This window comes from Staurois parvus, unplaced genomic scaffold (assembly GCF_062004578.1).
Source record: "Staurois parvus isolate SC_StPar_1 unplaced genomic scaffold, SC_StPar_1.0 ptg000235l, whole genome shotgun sequence".
Lineage (NCBI taxonomy): Eukaryota > Metazoa > Chordata > Amphibia > Anura > Ranidae > Staurois > Staurois parvus.
The window spans coordinates 5415763-5436120 of NW_028318031.1; the positions used below are offsets into that span (position 1 = coordinate 5415763).

The 20358-nt window shown below is 40.2% G+C and overlaps 1 protein-coding gene across 6 annotated transcripts in view; it reads right to left on the minus strand.

Moving 5' to 3' along the window:
• Positions 1–20358, minus strand: part of TNK2 (tyrosine kinase non receptor 2) — a 288277-nt gene that overhangs the window by 81838 nt on the left and 186081 nt on the right. For all 6 annotated transcript variants that reach the window (XM_089680116.1, XM_089680117.1, XM_089680115.1 and 3 more), the window contains 2 exons: positions 10690–10867; positions 5695–5765 (listed from right to left, as the gene is read on the minus strand). In XM_089680116.1, the coding sequence (XP_089536242.1) occupies positions 5695–5765; positions 10690–10852 (234 nt within the window). In that variant the 5' untranslated portion in view covers positions 10853–10867. The remainder of the gene's footprint in view (positions 1–5694; positions 5766–10689; positions 10868–20358) is intronic.

Below are 20358 nucleotides of genomic sequence, written 5' to 3' on the forward strand. Positions count from 1 at the left end.
AAACCCCAAATCCACAATCTCAGAAAATTAGAATATTGTGAAAAGGTGCAATATTCTAGGCTCAAAGTGTCCCACTCCAATCAGCTAATTAACCATTTCAATACCGGGCAATTTTACACCTTCCTGCCCAGGCCATTTTTCACGTTACAGCGCTCTCACACTTTGAATGACAATTGCGCGGTCATACAACATTGTACCCAAACTAAAATTTTATCATTTTCTTCACACAACTAGAGCTTTCTTTTGCTGGTATTTAATCACCACTGGGGTTTTTATTTTTTGCTAAATTAACAAAAAAATACCAAAAATTTTGAAAAAAAAACACGTTTTTCTTTGTTTCTGTTATAAAAGTTTACAAATAAATAATTGTTCTTCATAAATTTAGGCCAAGATGTATTCTACTACATGTCTTTGGTGAAAATAACCCAAATTAGGATGTATTACTTAGTTTGTAGGAAAGTTATAGAGTTCACAAACTATGGTATAGATCTGAAAATTGATCAATCCTGAAGTACTGACAGCCAATCTAATTTCTTGAGGTCCAAGAATGTCAGAACAGTACAGATATCCCCAAATGACCCCTTTTTGCAGAGTAGACAGTCTGACGTACTTCATAAGAGGAATGGTGAGTTTTTTGAAGTTGTATTTTTTTTGTCATAATTTTTCGGAAAATGAAAAAATTAAAAATTATTTTCACTATTTTTTTTTTACATACTGTCACCAGTGCAGTACAGCGTCATCATATAACTGGCATGGCGGTGAACAGGGACACTGACTGGTGACAGTATGAAAAAAAAAAAATATTTTTTTTTTTATTAATATTTTTAATTTTTTATTACATTTTTTTATTTTTTTTAAGATTTTTTTAAAGATTTTACTATGACCAAAGTAGTAACATTGTACTACTTTGGGGAAGTGATCAGTATTTTTTTTTTTTTTTTTTTTTTTACACAATTTGCTTATAGCAAAGAATTACTTTGCTATAAGCAAGTATTTACCTGAATGAAATCGATTCATTCAGGTTTTTTTTTTTGTGCTTAGCTGTGATTTGGCCACAGCTAATCACATGACATGTGCATGTGACCTGCTGTGACCATTCACAGCTAAGCACTAGTATACAATGGATGGCATGAATGAAGCCATCCATTGTATACAACTGTCATGTAACCTGCTGTGATTGGTCACAGCAGGTCACACGGTACTGGCAATGGGGGCCGGTACTCAGATCTGTCATCGGCTGTGTCCGAGGTACACGGCCGGTGACAGATTGCGCCGCTGCGCGGCTCTGCAACCGCGCGAACTGCGCATGTGCGGGAGCACGCCAAATGGCGTGCACCCGGAAAGCTGATGCATTTTTGCCGCCGCCAAACGGCTATAGGCCGGGCGGCTAATGGTTAAGTCATAACACCTGCAAAGGGTTCCTGAGCCTTTAAATGGTCTCTCAGTCTGGTTCAGTAGGAATCACAATCATGGGAAAGACTGCTGACCTGACAGTTGTGCAGAAAACCATCATTGACACCCTCCATAAGGAGGGAAAGCCTCAAAAGGTAAATGCAAAAGAAGTTGGATTTTCCCAAAGTGCTGTATCAAAGCACATTAATAGAAAGTTATGTGGAAGAGAAAAGTGTGGAAGAAACAGGTGCACAAGCAGCAGGGATGACCGCAGCCTGGAGAGGATTGTCAGGAAAAGGCCATTCAAAAGTGTTGGGGACTTTCACAAGGAGTGCACTGAGGCTGGAGTCAGTGCATCAAGAGCCACCACACACAGACGGATCCTGGACATGGGCTTCAAATGTCGTATTCCTCTTGTCAAGCCGCTCCTGAACAACAAACAACGTCAGAAGCGTCTTACCTGGGCTACAGAAAAACAGACCTGGTCTGTTGCTCAGTGGTCCAAAGTCCTCTTTTCTGATGAGAGCAACTTTTACATCTCATTTGGAAACCAAGGACCCAGAGTATGGAGGAAGAATGGAGAGGCACACACTGCAAGATGCTTGAAGTCCAGTGTGAAGTTTTCACAGTCTGTGTTGATTTGGGGAGCCATGTCATCTGCTGGTGTTGGTCCACTGTGCTTCATTAAGTCCAGGGTCAACGCAGCCGTCTACCAGGAGATTTTGGTGCACTTCATGCTTCCTTCCACAGACAAGCTTTATGGGGATGCTGACTTCATTTTCCAGCAGGACTTGGCACCTGCCAACACTGCCAAAAGCACCAAAACCTGGTTCAATGATCGTGGGATTACTGTGCTTGATTGGCCAGCAAACTCGCCTGACCTGAACCCCATAGAGAATCTATGGGGCATTGCCAAGAGAAAGATGAGAGACATAAGACCGAACAATGCAGAAGAGCTGAAGGCCGCTATTGAAGCATCCTGATCTTCCATAACACCTCAGCAGTGCCACAGGCTGATAGCTTCCATGCCACGCTGCATTGAGGTAGTAATTTCTGCAAAAGGGGCCCAAACCAAGTACTGAGTACATATGCATGCTTCTACTTTTCAGAGGTCCGATATTGTTCTATGTACAATCCTTGTTTTATTGATTGCATGTAATATTCTAATTTTCTGAGATTGTGGATTTGGGGTTTTCATGAGCTGTAAGCCATAATCATCACAATGATGACAAATCGCGGCTTGAACTATCTTGCTTTGTATGTAATTAGTCTATCTCATATATTAGTTTCACCTTTTAAGTTGCATTACTGAAATAAATGAACTTTTGCACGATATTCTAATTTTTTGAGTCTCACCTGAACATGTACGTTGCAGTGCCTACACCTGCTGCCCGCACGCAGTATATTTACTGTGAGCATTCGACAGGTGGTTAAAGGAGGATATGATCACCTTGTATAAATACATAAGTGATTTAAATGGTGAACTTCATTTAGTTATTCACTTTCAGGTCATCACAGAAGACAATGGGGGCACTCTTTACATATAGAGAAAAAGGTTTCTTCGCAGTAAGAGTTGTGAAAATGTGGAATACACTCTCTTGAGAACTAGTTCTGGACAGTAAATTGTTTTGAAAACGGCTGCATTCCTAAAATGTACAAATGATTATCTGGATATTAACATTATAAGTAATAACACCAGAAATTGTTGATCCAGGGAATATCAAATTGCTTTTGGGGGAATCAGGAAGGAACTAATTTACTCCCACTGAAACAATTAGGTCATGGTTTATAAGGGTTTTTTTTTTTCGCCTTCCTATGTATTAACTGTGGGTAATGAGTTCTGTACAGGGAGGTTTTCTATTTATTTATTTATTTTCTATTGGTTGAACTAGATGGACGGTGTGTTTTTCAACCTAACTATGTAAGATGTCCTTGAATTTACCATTGATCCCTGGGCCTTGCTTTGTTCTGTTATGGTGTAACTCTGTAAACACAAGTCCTCCATGGTATTTTGCAATATCAGTTGTCTATTCAATTAACAAGCACAATATACATCCAGAATCATGCAAACACCTTGAAGCAGTTTGCATGTTTATTGCTTACACACAAGTTCATTATAAAACCTTATGAGTAAACACTAAAAGTGTGAAACGGTCACTGTGTTTGCATGATTCTGAGTGTATAATGTGCTTCTTGATTAAATACTCACCAATTTATACTACAGATACCTCTGAGAACTTTTAAAGAATGATATATAATGTTAGTCAGAAAAATGAATTCTGATTGGTCACTAAATGTTTTAGTACATTTTTTTCAAAGTACTTTACCTTACTTTATAAATTTGATCATTATTAAATCACAATACACTGAAATTCTATTGGTTACTATAATTAACACTCTTTGTACATCGTCAGCGTTGTCTGTATTGCTTGATTTAAAAGGCCTGTTTGTTTCTCAGCAATATGGTACATCCCTGCGGTTTAAAATGTCATAAAATCCACTTTAATCCACAGATAAGAAAATAAAAAGTCAGATGCCAGGATGGGGCTGCAGGTTACATAGCACTGGTATCATGTAGGGGTCCCCTCGAGAGATGTGTATTTCAGGCATACAGAAACTCAATGCTGATAGTATGATTTATTTCCTGGAAAAGTGCAGCAAATCTCTCAACTGGGATTAGCAGCTTCCGCTGCCAAATAGGCCTGCAGCTGGGTCAATCCATCCTCCCCTAAGTGAATGACCCCTAGAAAGGAAATCCTGGGACAACTGCTGACACTTATACAGTGCGAGTGTCACCAGTCACGGTCCAGAAAGAAGAGTGGATAGACATGTGATACTGAGTGGGTGGGTTCTATTTTCAGAGTAAAGCCAGACCCAAATATTCTAACACTGCAGACAGAGGACAGTGGATTGAAGCAAAGTTTCAAAGACGACAATATTAGCGTCTTTCATTTTACATTGTGAGTTATTATTATTATTATACAGTATTTATAAAGCGCCAATAGTTTGCTCAGCGCTGTACATTACAAAGGGGGACAGAACATGTGACAGAACAATACCAATACAATGCAAAACATGAGGGGATTGAGGGCCCTGCTCTTTCGAGCTGAGTTATCAGTTGATATCATCACAGGTCATGTACAGTACATATATATGGTCCAACAGAGGCCATTTGAGTTTTCACATTTCTTTGTCCTATCCAATATTTTGCAATGTATTACTATATTGACTCAGAGACTGGATCAGTGCTTTATATTATTAAGTGAATGTCTTTAGAAGTTATGAAACTACAATAACCAATTACCAATATTGCAATCAGATGATGTGGAGATTTTTAGGGCTCATTCACACCAGCAAGCCATGCGCATCGCACAGCTGCTAGTAAGCGCTTTGGGGGCTGTGTAGGTTTGTTGTGGGAACCACATGAATTAGTAACCTGTCTATTTTATCAAAACGTTTTCTCTCAAACATTGGTTATTTTATATAAGTGTTCAGTAAAGATGTATAATGATTTAATAACTTTAGCTGGATAACTAGATATGTTTTTATTCCCTAAATATAGTATTTACAAAGACATTAGTCTTCATTATTTTAGTTAAAATTATTATATACTGATAGTTCTGTATCCTATACACTGTAGTATATGAGGAGTTTTATACACATCCCTTGATAACACTTTAAAACGAACTGTAAATTTAATCTAGTTATTTATTAGGATGTACTAACACTGTTGAACCGAACCGCGTCCAAGTTGGTTTGTCCCCCTTCCCTGTTGTTCTGCACTTACACTGTGCTTGAAAGAAAGTGTTCCCGGGCACGCTTACATCATTAGCTCAGCCAATCAGACCACAGTGCTCCCTGCTTCCATGCTCAGTGATCTATGGAGGGTTCTGTGCTTACAGGCACAGTATGCACTCACAATGAAGCAAATTGGACCAGACCACAAGTGAACTGCATCCCAGACCAGCTCATCCAAGCAGTTCCAGTCACAGTACATTTAAATATTCCCAGGCATGGTTAGAAGAACTCAAACTACACAAATGAACCAAACCAAGGGGGTGAATGGTGTCCAGGTATGGTTAAAACTACCAGTGTGAGCACAACCTAATGAGCTTATTTAACAAATAAAGGTCCCAAAAATGTAAACAATAACCAATGTGGGCAACTACACTTAAATATTAAGGGTCCTGATCTTAAAACAACTTGTTCTGTGCTTCTGTAGAAAAACTAACATGCACTGTGTTTTACAAATTATTAGAGTCTGCAATTATCAGATCTTTAGAGTGTTCCACATTGGCCTACCTTACTCATCCAGGATTTACGCTTACACATAGCCTTCCTCCGCTTTACTGCTTCCCAAAGACGTCTCTGGCCTGAAAAGCATAAATAAAACAGAAACCAAAGTAAAGCATAGCAATCAGTAATATTATTATTATACAGTATTTATAGTTATGTAATAATAAACTTCTCATTATAGCACAGCTATCAGAATAAGATATTATGGGGGTTATTTACTAAAACTGGAGAGCGCAAAATCTGGTGCAACTCTGCATAGAAACCAATCAGCTTCCAGGTTTTATTGCCAAAGCTTAACTGAACAAGCTGAATTTAGAAACGGATTTGGCTACCATGCACAGCTGCACCAGATTAGTAAATCTACCACAATCGGTTTACACCCGACTGCCATCCAATCCGATCCACTAGCTGGATGTGCAATAGATCCCCATGAGTCAGTTTTTAGGATCGAATGTAGGCGAGTGTAAATGCCTGCCAAACCATATTGGATAGTGGAGGTTCCCACCTGGTATGTTTAAAAAACTGACAGGCAAACTCTACCGGTCTGCCCATCTGAAAGAGGCCTGGGTGCGACTTGGCAAACGATTTGCATGCCATGTGACTATAAATTGCATGCCAAGTCGCACCCTATTGTCCGCAATTGCAGCAGTCATACTGGTGCGGTTCTGACTTGGTCTGAGCCGCACCAATTTCTAAAGTAGTGTTAGATGTCTTGCAAATTGCACCTCAAATCGTAATGACATCCTGACTTTGGAATCGTGCGACTTACAGTGAAATTGCATGGTTTCAAAGTCAGGATCAACTGGGGGTGTAACACTCAAAGCAAAAACTAATAAGGATTACAATAACAAACAAAAGATAAGTCACAATAACAACTAAACAATAACTAAATAATAACTAAGTCAAAGACCCTTTTCACACACGGGGCGGACTCCGATTTGATCACCAGGAGATCTATTCATTGATCCCCTGCTGATCAGAGCAATGTGGGAGATAACAGGTCTGTGTCCACTCTATGGGTGATCGGGTGCAAATGGATTCCTCTGTCCATTTACACTTGACTGCCTTCCAATCTGATCCACCTAGACGGAGGGGGACAAATCCCCTTCCGTTTTTGTTTTTTTAGAAAGTGGACCAGATCGGATTGAAGGTAGGTGGGTGTAAATAGACACAGGTAAGTTTACACCCGCCAGTCCATAGAGGTGACGAAACCCTCCGATCAGATTTGCCTTAAAAACTGACAGGTGGGCCTCATCAAACCCTTCTTGTGAAAGGGGACAAAGCCACCAAAGCAAGTTACAGTGCTTTGAAAAAGTATTCATACCCCTTGAAATTTTCCACATTTTGTCATGTTACAACCCAAAATGTAAATGTATTTTATTGGGATTTTATGTGATAGACCAACACAAAGTGGCACATAATTGTGAAGTGAAAGGAAAATGATAAATGGTTTTCAAAATTTTTTACAAATAAATATCTGAAAAGTGTGGCGTGCATTTGTATTCAGCCCCCTTTACTCTGATACCCCTAAAATCTAAAATCTAGTGGAACCAATTGCCTTCAGAAGTCACCTTATTAGTGAACAGTCCACCTGTGTGTAATTTCAGTATAAATACAGCTGTTCTGTGAAGTCCTCAGAGGTTTGTTAGAGAACATTAGTGAACAAACAGCATCATGGGGGCCAAGGAACACACCAGATAAGTCAGGGATACGGTTGTGGAGAAATTTAAAGTAGGGTTAGGCTATAAAAAAAATATCAAGCTTTGAACATCTCACAGAGTATTGTTCAATCCATCATCCAAAAATGGAAAGAGTATGGCACAACTGCAAACCTACCAAGACATGGCCATCCTCCTAAACTGACAGGCTGGGCAAGGAGAACATTAATGAGAGAAGCAGCCAAGAGGCCCATGGTAACTCTGGAGGATCTGCAGAGATCCACAGCTCAGGTGGGAGAATCTGTCTACAGGACAACTATTAGTCGTGCACTCCACAAATCTGACCTTTATGGAACAGTGGCAAGAAGAAAGCCATTGTTGAAAGAAAGCCATTAGAAGTTTGTGAGAAGCCATGTAAGGGACAAAGTAAGTACATGTGGAAGAAGGTGCTCTGGTCAGATGAGACCAAAATTAAACCTTTTTGGCCTAAAAGCAAAACGCTATGTGTGGCGGAAAACTGATACTGCCCATCACCCTGAACACACAATCCCCACCGTGAAAGATGGTGGTGGTAGCATCATGTTGTGGGGATGCTTTTCTTCAGCAGGGACAGAGAAGCTAGTCCGAGTTGATGGGAAAATGAATGGAGCCAAATACAAGGCAATCTTAGAAGAAAACCTTTTAGAGTCTGCTAAAGACTTGAGACTGGGGCAGAGGTTCACCTTCCAGCAGGACAACGACCCTAAACATACAGCCAGAGCTACAATGGAATGGTTCTGATCAAAGCATATTCATGTGTTAGAATGGCCCAGTCACAGTCCAGACCTAAATCCAATTGAGAAACTGTGGCAAGACTTGAAATTTGCTATTCACAGACACTCTCTATCCAATCTGACAGAACTTGAGCTATTTTTCAAAGAAGAATGGGCAAACATTTCTCTCTAATTTAGATCAAAATATTTTTAATCAAACTAAAATAGAAAATACACATTTGGGAAACTACCTTAAAGTAGATATAAACCTAATCACTGGACTATCATAAGAGCTTTAACATGTTATTGTAATTTGTCACCCTGTCACATGGGCTTTTGATGGAGACTACAAATGGCTGTTTTAGCACACATTAAACAAACATGTTCCACTGTTGTGACTGTTAGGAAACTCACCCTGAAAAATGCCAGCTGTAAGAGATCAGCAGCAGTAACCTGCAACAAAGGTTTAAGGCCTCATGCACACTGGATGTTTTCCTAACTCTGCTAAAAGACTTTCCTCCTGACAGCTGCATTTTGGCAAAAAAACAAAACCAAAAAAAAAACGACTGACACATGTAAAAGTGTGTAAAGTGTTTAGCCGCGTCAAGTGTTTTGGCATTAATTCATTTAATTGGTCAGAATAATTTATTCTGGCCATTGAAATTAATTAACACTAAAGCTCAAAACGCGCCTAGTGTTAATGCATGTTTACACAAGTTTAGAAGTGTCAAATATTTTTTTCCGCCAAAACTCTGCTGTTAATGGATGCACTGGCAGTGTTTCTTCTTTTTCCTGCCTCTAAACACGTATGCAACTAAACTCCTCTAAACGTTTGTGTTCATGGACACATAGGCTAACATGTACAGGAGTTTGGGCAGGGAAAAAAAAATATGGCAAACAGCCCTAGAAGCAACTATAAAGACGTCTAGTGTGCATGAGGCCTATGACTGCTTTCAGTTTGCTAGCGATATCTAAATTTTCTCAACTTTAGCTTTAAACCAAAAGAACTGAGGCAATACCCTTCCTCCCAGTAAGAGCACTCTCATCAGACAGGGCCTCGTGGATGCAAGTGAAGGTCTGACTGGCAAAGTTAAAATAATCTTAAAGCTGAATTCCAGGAATGATCCTGTGATTCATGTGACTGGTTCCCGAAGCCTCTTTGCTAAGGCGCTTAGGGGTACAGTCGCATGCTCACACTGCACTGCAAGTGATGACGCTGAGGTTCTGCCCCCAGACCAGAGCTTCAAGGCGAGGGAGCCAAGCACCGGAGCCAGGTTACATTTAAATATTTTATATTAGGAATGACAACCCTATTCTCTGAATAACACACATGTAATGCAGCATACAAGGAAATGACGGGTGCGAGGCGGTTCTCTCGTTGTGGGAGGATGTCATATGACATCCTCGCACTCTAACCATGTGCGCGGGGCGCGCAGCATGACGATCGGTGGTGCGCTGTGTCCCTCGGACACAGCGGATCACCGATCAACGGAAAGAGCCGAAGACGTCGGCTCGGTCATGTGATCAGCTGTGTCCAATCACAGCTGATAGCATGTAAATAGGGAAATGCCAGTTATCGGCATTTCTCTCCTCATGAGCTGTCACGCTGACAGCTCGTGAGGAGAGGAGAGCCAGTAATCAGCATTCCTCAGAGGGGACATGTACACTGATCATCAGTGTGCCCTGATAATCAGTGTAGCCCCAGCAGTGCCACCTGTCAGTGTCCATCAATGCCAGCTGTCAGTGCTCATCAATGCCACCTGCCAGTGCCCTTCAGTGCCACATCAATGCCACATATCAGTGCCTACCAGTTCACATCAATGCAACATATCATTGCCCATCTGAGCTGCCTTTCAGTGTCACCTATCAGTGCCAGTCAGTGTCACCTATCAATGCCAGTCACTGCCACCTATCAGTGCTGCCATTTAGTGCCACCTATCAGTGCCAGTCAGTGCCGCCTCACAATACCAGTCAGTGCCACCTATCAGTGCCATATATGAGTGCTGCCTTCAGTGTCTATAAGTGATGCCTGTCAGTGCTACCTACCAGTGCCTCCTCATCATTGCCCATCAGTGCCACCTATCAGTGCCCATCAGTGCAGCCTCATTAGCGCTTTATCAGTGAAGGACAAAAATCACAAATTTACAAAATTTTATAACAAAAACTAAGAAAAAACTTTTTGTTTTCAAAATTTTCAGTTGCTTTTGGTTTGTTTAGCAAAAAATAAAAAAAAAAGAGGTGATTAAATACCACCAAAAGAAAGCTCTACGTGTCTCAAAAAAATGATAAAAATTTCATATGGGTACAGTGTTGCATGACCACGCAATTGTCATTCAAAGTGTGACAGCGCTGAAAGCTGACAATTGGCCTGGGCAGGAAGGGGGTATAAGTGCCCTGTAGGCAAGTGGTTAAATAACACAAGACAAAATATTTTACAACTTCTTATAAAAACAGAGTAGGTAGAAACATAATGTAAACAGCATATATATGCATAACAGGCCTTTAGTGTGCAATTTCCACTCAATGCTCTCTGCCTAGTCAGATGGCGATCACCTATGGGAAGAAAACACTTAGTAGAAAAATGTTCTCACCAGGTCGGCCCATGCCAATCTTCTCCAGATCCTCATTTTTAACGTAATCAAAGTGGGAAAGGCGTGTGATGTTGAGGTCATCACGTATACGCAAGAAATACTGCTGCAGTTGCACCTCGCTCAGGAGTTCCAGAAGCCATTCCGAACCTTCATCTGGCTGCATGCTACTCCCCAACCTCTGTGAAGAAGAAGAGAAATGTGTGATTTGCAATATACTTGTACTGTAAAGACTTTAAGAACAAACTATGTTTCTCTGCTCTGTGCAAACCTGGGAATCATAGATGAGTAAATTCCATTTATGGGGGAAGAAGAAAGACCATGTATGTGTGGGAAGGAAAGGGTTCCGAAGAGACTATGTTTAGCTGGAGGAGATTAGGCTCATAAAAACTGTCAACACTGTCAGTATAAGGCCCCATGTTTGCTATCTTTCCTGAGCCTCTGAAACCAAGTGTGAGAATTTTCACACCACTACTAGACTTCCAGGTTTTATGGTGTGCCAGTGTGCTGCAGCAACAGAAAACAAACAGTAGCTAACCAATCAGATCTTACTTATTACAATAATAACACAATTAGGTCACAATAACTATTGTTTTACGAACAGATTATGTCACCCCAACACTTACAATGCAAACATTATTAAAACTAACATCATGATCCCTGAAAACTCATCTCTTCGGGGAAGACTAATCCACCTCCACCTAAAAAAATGTACTCCTACCTTCTCTATCAGCTCATCCCTCGCAGTCATTACCCTATGTATCACTTGCCTCTTCATTTTAAATTGTCTATTGTTGCCCAGACTGTTGTTGGTATATAAATCTCGAATAACATAGCTCATTTTAACCGTTTCCCGACCGTCCTATAGCAGATATACTGCTACAGGGCGGCATGGGTGCGCAAAATCACGTATATATACACATGATTTTGCGTTCCCGCATAGTGGGCGCTCGCGAGGCGTGCCGCCATTTTGAGGCCGCCAATTTCTGGGTCCCAGCCAGTGATTACTTGCCAGAGCCCGGTGATTCGCGAGCATCTCCGAAGGGGAGGAGAACTGTATGTAAACAATACAGTTCTCCTCCCTGTCAGCTCAAGCACACTGCTTTGGATGGCTGTGCACAGCACAGCCATCGAAAGCAGTGTGATTACAGTGAAGCACACACACGTAAAACAGCACACAGTTAACCCTTTGATCGCCCCTCATGTTAACCCCTTGCTGCCCATTGCCCTTAGTAAAGTGTCAGTGTTTTTTTTTTAGCACTGATCACTGTATTAGTGTCACTGGGGATGTCAGTGACACCAAGTCAGTTCCTCCCAGTGTCAGAATGCCTGCCGCAGTCCTGCTATATGTCGCTGATCACTGCCATTACTAGTAAAATTTTAAAAAAAATTCCAGTATCTATACCGCCATTTGTAAACGCTATAACTTTCACGTAAACCAATTAATTTACACGTTTTGGGATTTTATTGTAGCAAACACATGACGCAGAATACATTTTGGCATTAATTCATGACGAAATTTGATTTTTTTAAATTTTTTTATTGGACATGTTTAATAGCAATGTTGGTCTTTTTTTTTTTTTTACAGCGCAAAAAATTCAAACTGCACAGGCAATCAAAATACCACCCAAAGAAAACTAAATTTGTGACAAAAAAGGATGCAAATTTTATTTGGGTTCAGCGTTGCAAGACTGCGCAATTGTCAGTTAAAATAACGCAGCATCGTAACGCAACAAATGGGTGGGTAAATCCTCTTGAGGGCAAGTGGTTAAACATGTTCAGTAGTATAACAATGGAAGTATATTAAAGTTTAAAGAGTAGACACAAGTTAAAACGGACATCCTCATTTTTTTCTCAAAACTATACTGCAAGAGATAGTCCAATATATACTGGGGGGAAAAAAAAGAATACTGAGATCCACATGACCTGCATTGTGTCCTTCTATGATCTTGGTAAAGATTATACCGTTTGTAGACACGCCAAGATCATTTAAAATCAGGGCAATAATTGACAATAAAAATCATGACTATAAGCACACATTCACATTTCTGCAGTGCAGCATGTTTTAATTGCATTTTAAACACATTTTGCACGTGTGGCCATTTTTCTGGAAACCACACTAAAGATGTAGAAAAATGGAATTATTTGTATTTGTAGTTTCTAGAATAAAATGCACCTGTCATAGTGAAGCATGGTAAAGTGTAAGAAAAAAAAAAATCACGAAAAACGCAGATGTGACTTCATCTAAGGTGATGTGCCAAAAGATTTAAGAGAATAATGCTGCAACCATTTCCTATAACTGCATCCTGCAAATAATTAACAGGTAAACATCAGAACAGATATAAATGACACACTAAATATGACTTTCGAAAACATCCTGAAATGACGGACTATTATCATTGCATGGAATAGTTGTTTCCTGTGGTCATACCAGAGACACATGTAAATGCATTAACATGTACAAAACCCACACATGGGGAAAAGGTCATTCATGTTCCAAGCTGGTTAATTAAAGATCTTATGGCTTAGCAAAGCCAGGCATCATTTCCTCATGCTACAAACAGTACTGCTGAGACAACCATTTAAAAGTGGACATTATATATATTGGTTACTTACTATATCTATCACAATAAATTTGTATCTTTAAACTGTCATCTAAAACCTACAGGAGCTTATGTATATGTATACCTAACCCAACATTTAAAATATACTTACAGCAGACTTGCACATAAATGTCAACCATTCATAATTTATTTATGCCTACTCCAACCTAAATTCTAGGGCAAATGTATACATTTTGTTGTCATTCCTCTCTATGTTTTTTTGGCTGCAGGAAAAGTAATGAGACATCAAACAAATTTGTTTAACAGAGTGCATTGAATCCATGTGTTTCCTACACCAACTTAGTAAAAGGAATGTACAGTATAAGATACAACACCTGCTACAAGAAGGTCCATACACAGCCAGCCCCAATGGTATTTGGGTGACGTTCCAGGCTCCTTCACAGCGTTGACAACATCCAAATGAAGAGAAAGGGAAGTATGCACTCTATAGGCACTGAAAGCTTTTTTTTTTTACTCTGAATCAAAACAGGATACAAGATAAAGCTGTTTTCCATTGTAATCAGCACATTGTCAAACAGCAAAGGGAACCCTTGACACTGACTAGCTTTATCCACTTCAATCCCGTGCACTTTTTCTTTTCTTCCATAATGTCTTATTGAAAATAGAGATGCAACATAACAGAAACAAAGGTGTACATCTGAATATAGTGTTTACATGTTAGGCATTGAAGTCGCACTGAACTATACCGGGCACTTTCACCCCTTTCCTGTCCAGGCCATTTTTCAGGTTTCAGCGCTCTCACACTTTCAATGACAATTATGCGGTCATACAACACTGTACCCAAACTAAATTTTTATAATTTTGTTCACACAACTAGAGCTTTCTTCTGGTGGTATTTAATCACCACTGGGGTTTTTATTTTTTGCTAAATTAGCAAAAAAAGACTGAAAATTTAAAAAAAAAAAAAAACACATTTTTCTTTGTTTCTGTTATAAAAGTTTGCAAATAAATAACTGTTCTTCGTAAATTTAGGCCAAGATGTATTCTACTACATATCTTTGGTGATGATAACCCAAATCAGTATTTATTATTTAGTCTGTAGGAAAGTTATAGAGTTCACAAACTATGGGATATATCTGAAAATTGATCAATCCTGAAGTAATGACAGCCAATCTAATTTCTTGAGGCCCAAAAATGTCAGGACAGTACAGATATCCCCCAAATTACCCCTTTTTGAAATGTAGACAGTCCAACGTATTTCATAACAGGCATGGCGAGTTTTTGAAGTTGTAATGTTTTTGTCATAATTTTTTGGAAAATTCAGAAATTAAACAAATTATTTTCACAATTTGTTTTTACATACTGTCACCAGTGCAGTACATCATCATCATATAAACTGGTGTGGCGGTGATCAGGGACACTGACTGGTGACAGTACGAGAAAAAAAAAAATTGGTAATTTTTTTTTTTTATTACATTTTCGAATCTTTTTTTTAACATTTTTTTCATATTACACTATGACCAAAGTAGTATAATGTTACCATAGTAACACTGTACAACTTTGGGGAAGTGATCAGTATTTTTTATACACAATTCGATTGCTTATAGCAAATAATTTTTTGCTAAAAGCAAGCATTTAACTGAATGAAATCGACATTTAGGTTTTTTTGTTGGGATTAGCTGTGATTGGCCACAGCTAATCACATGACACAGATGGGCTGTGATTGGCCCAGTCTGTGCATGTGATCACTGTGACCATTCACAGCTAGACACACTTGTATACAATGGATGGCATGAAAGGAAGCCATCCACTGTTTACTACTGTCATGTGACCTGCTGTGATTGGTCACAGCAGGTCACATGGTACTGGCAACGGGGTCGGTACACAGATCTGTCATCGGCCGTGTCCGAGGTACACAGCCGGTGACAGATCTCACCACAGCGCGGCCCTGCGGGCACGCAAAAGGCGCGATCCGGGAAGGATGTCATATGACACCTTCCCAGATTGACGAGAGGCTCACCCAGCCATCATTTTACTATAGGCCAGGTGGGAAGTGGTTAAAGTTGCAGGGCTGTGATCCCAATTATGGCTCAATTGCATAATCCAGCGTTATCAAACCAATGTTACTCCATATTTTGCCTTGGACTTCTTCAGAAATGAGTAATTTCTGCCTCTCAGATAAGTTCCTACTGACATCACTGATCTTTTTAGCTATCTGTAAGGGGGTATTTCTTCCCAGTGACCACAAGTGTGACCATCACACTAATGTATCATAAGTTCTAGAGAAAGCAATTTTTCCCTGACACCTGGACATTATTGCAAGGGTTCCTCTGTGTTGAAAAGGTTGAGAAAGGCTAGCCTAATCAGTGACTATATAATATAGTACCATATATACACATAAATAACCAGAATAGTATATGTGTATCTACATGACCTTTCTATCAATAGTTTGTGAATATATACTTGGGACCAGACACATTTGCATATTACATACAGTAGGGAAAATAATTATTTGATCCCCTGCAGATTTTGTAAGTTTGCCCACTTACAAAGAAATGAAGGGTCTATCATTTTTATCATAGGTGTATTTTAAATGATAGAGACAGAGTATCAACCAAAAAATCTAGAAAAAAACACATGATGCAAATGTTATAAATTGAGTTGCAGTTCAGTGAGTAAAATAAGTATTTGATCCCCTACCAACCAATAATAATTCTGGCTCCCACAGACTGGCTATGTGCTTATGTGGTACACAGATTTGTCCTGACAACTCGTTATGTGGATAAAAGACACCTGTCCACATAATCTCTTTCTTCCATTTTAAACCTCGCCATCATAGGCAAAACCAAAGAGCTGTCAAAGGAAGTCAGGGACAAGATTGTAGACCTGCACAAGGCTGGAATGCGCTACAAGACCACCAGCAAGAAGCTTGATGAGAAGGAGAAAACTGTTGGAGCGATTATTCTCAAGTGGGAGAAAAGTGAGGGATCAGTCCAGATCTACATGGGAGGAGCCATTGGTAACACAATATGCCGTAATGGACTGAAATCCTGCTGCGCCTGCAAGGTCCCCCTCCTCAAGAAGGCATAATATACAGGCCCGTCTAAAGTTTGACAATGAACATCTAAATGATTCAGAGAAAGACTGGGAGAAAGTGCTGTGGTCAGATGAGACCAAACTGAGCTTTTTGGCGTTAACTAAACTCGAGGTGGAAACATTATGCTTTGGGGCTGTTTCTTTGCTAAAGGTACAGGCCAACTTTGCCGAATTGAGGGCCAATGGGCAGGGCCATGTATTGTAAAGTCTTGGATGAGAAACTTTTTCTCTTAGCCAGAACACTGAAAATGAGTTATAGATGGGTCTTCCAGCATGACAGTGACCCAAAACTTACCGCCAAAGCAACAAAGGAGTGGCTCAAGAAGCAGCACATCAAGGTCATGGAGTGGCCTAGCCACTCTCCAGACTTTAATCCTATACAAAATTTATGGAGGGAGCTGAAAGTTCAAGTTGTCAAGCAACAGGCAAGAAAACTTAAGGATTTAGAGGAGATCTGTAAAGAAGAGTGGAACAAATTCCTTCCTGAGACATGTGCAAACCTGGTAACCAACTACAAGAAACATTTTACCTCTGTGCTTGCCAACAAGGGTTTCTCCACCAAGTACTAAGTCATTATTTATTTTACTCACTGAACTGCAACTCAATTTATAACATTTGTATCGTGTTTTTTCTGCATTTTTGGTTGCTATTCTGTCTCTATCATTTAAAATACACCCATGATGAAAATGATAGACCCTTCATTTCTTTGTAAGTGGGCAAACATAAAATTTGCAGGGAATCAAATAATTATTTTCCCCACTGTAAATCATATAAAGTGTTGGGATACTTTCATCAATAAGAACAGAAGAGCTAATGATTTTTTTTTCTACCTCATAACAGGTATTGTATATTTTTTACACTTTTTGCGGGATTTTAGATTTTCATTTGTAAGATCATTAAATAAGCACATTATTTTTTCACCTGTGACTTGTAAAAAGACCTGGAGAGGATGTCCTGTTAGCCCCGGTTCACATATATGTGGCCGTGCAGGCCGTGTTTTGCATGGGCACGAGAGCCCATTCATTTGAATGAACTCCCGTGCCCGTGACACGCAGGGAAGAAGTCCCTGCACTGCTTCTGAAAACGCAGCCCGCACGGGAACGGTTGCATTTTCCAGTGCGGGCAGCGTGCCACTAGAACTAATGGCACCCGCCCGCGGGTCCGCATTTCTCTGTGCGGGCGGTGCGGCTGCATGGATCCACAGCGGCACCACCCGCACAGATGTGAACCTAGCCTCAGGAAGCATCCACACTTATGATGAACTCAGTGCTGCCTCTTGGGGAACTCAGGAATCACCTGATGTTCCTCTGTGGTCTCCTGCTCTCTCAGGAGCTTGACTGAATGTCCCAAGTGTTGGCAGCTGAGTGCTGGTATGCAGTTTGCATCACAGCACACAGCACCCAGCACAGCAGGTATGCAGGAGTGATGTTTGACAGTCATAGCATGATGGAGAAGAAAGGAAGAGCAGTGTGGGATCATGTGATCAACAATGCTGGGCTAGGGGTAACTTTTTCATACCAACACAAATTTTTTGGATAATTTTTACACAATAGGGTTGATTTACCGCAAACAGGCTGTTTGTTTTGCAAGGGACTTTTCCCTTAGCTTAGCGAAAGTGATGAAAATTCACATTGCAAAGAATTCCCATTCAAATAAAAGGAAAATTCAAAATGATGCTTGCACACACAGTACTTGGATGATGGAAGTCAACAGAGCTTCATCTCATTCACTAAGCGAAGGAAAAAAATCCCTTTACTGGAGGATTTGCCTAAGCCGTTATCTGCCCTCCATTCCCTGCTGATTCCACTCTCTACCCCTAGAATGCAGGCGCTCTTTGATAAATGGCACACGGACCTCCCTTCGTTATAAGGGGATGACTGGGAGGATTGTCTTCTACAGTGCCTCCCTAGCATGATCTCGGCCAGGGACCGCTTCATGCAGCTTAAATGTATCCATAGAGTAGATTATACCCTGCGGCGTATGGCTGTGATATATCCTGATAGATCAGCCACATGTCCTCGCTGTGATATGGAGGTGGGCATGTTTCTCCATATGTTCTGGGAATGTTCCAAGCTTCTCCCCTTCTGGGCTGGGGTACTGGATGCTGTTAATGCTGTTCGTAAACTGTCTGTCCCCATGGATCCCCTGATTATGTTGCTAGGCCTTTTGGACCTTGTGGAGACATCTAAGCATAATAGACTGTCTTCTATTTTTTTACTATGCTAGGAGAGAAATTCTGTTGAAATGGAATCAGTCGGCTCTGCCAACAGTCTCGGGAGGAAAATCGGCAGTCAACAGGGTGCTTCCATTGTACAGACTTACTTATATGAGCCGTTATTGTCCAGCTAAATTTGATAAAATATGGACTGGGTGGGTGGAGGCTCAGGGCGCCCTTGCGGATATGTCCAGTTTGTACTGTGTACTTGCTTGGTTATTGTTTATGTTTAGATTTTCTTCTTTGCCTTTCTTTTTCTTCCTCTTCTCCCCCCCCCCCCTCCCCCGGGGGTTTCTCTCTTCTTACCTTTCCCCCCCTTTTTTTGTCAAGGATGTTCGGCTGACTCAGTATGATATTTAGCACTGGAATTCCATGTGAATTGTATTTATACTGACTGCCTTAAGTTTGCCTGTTCTTATGTACCTTGCCTTGTTATACTTTTGTACGATTTCAATAAACGCAACTGTTAAAGATATCAATAAGATTTCCCTTTGCATAGGAGAAGAATGAAAGAAAATAATCGGGTGGTTGAAATGGCCACGCAGACTATTCCAAACCAGTCATTGCTCACACACTTTAGTAAATCAGACCAATTTATGAAAATGCTATGATAATTCACCCCAGATGTTCAATTACAAATTCTATCTCTAGAGATTTTTTTTTTTTCATGGGATCCTATACTTACTATATAGTCCATATAAAAATCCATTGGTAGAGATGGCTGTAAATACTTTAAAAAGGAAACATGTAGTGACAGATATATACATTTGGCCATTACTAAATTGTCTACTTGGCAAGTTACTGACCTGGAATAAGCATGCAACCAGCAAGTCACAACTCCTGATCTTCAAACTTGTTCTGCTTCACTAACTCAAAGAATTGGAGCCAGAGGATCAGAACGATAGCTGGCTGACTAGCATTTTCAAACACAGAGACCAGCACAGGATGTCTACATGCTTCTTTTAGTACATGTATTCTTTATAGTAAATCTGTGGTCATTTTAAAATGCTGTAGAAATAGACATCCTTTGTGGCAATAGCCAGTCCTCTCAGCCTCCAACACTACAAAGTGGAATGTAAGGCAGAATTGCACGTATGTTCTGTCAGGAAGTTCATATTTGTATGCAAACCTCAAGGTATGCAAATATTCCTGAAATGCTCTGAAGGAATAGTTTGAAGAACATAGCATGTGCATTTGCAAGTTTGCTTTAACTTATAGAAACGAAGTGTGAAAAGAGGTGTCACCCTATATGAACAATAAAGTTTACTGCAATGGAAAAAAAGAAAAAAGCATTGTGTGGCTATCATGTACTCTTTACTTTACATTTTTCCATATATGTTTAAACCATCACCTAAAAAAACCCATTCAGTTTAAAATAGAAATGAAAGGCAACACATTTGTGTATACTGTACATATAAAAAAAAATATTATAGATGCTTGTTTTCCCCTTTATTATAAGTGATCACATACCCTCTGTTCTCAGGGGCATAAGGAGCTCAGAGAGCTGAGGGAAGAGACACAGCAGCACACTGGTCTTCCCAGTGAATGGCTGTGCGGGGGGGTAGTAGGTTAAGTCTGATTATTGGAGAACAAGCTGAGTACTCAGCACAGCCAGCACACTGACCACACTGTGCTTTCATGCCTAGTATGGTCAATTTTTACCACAAAAGCAGAGGGACTGGTAGGAAAACCAGGGATTTCACACAAAGGAAGCAATACAAAAAGAAAACTTTTACCATAAGTACATAAAACAGCAGGCACATATCAGGTATATGAAATGCTGGGTTTACATAATTT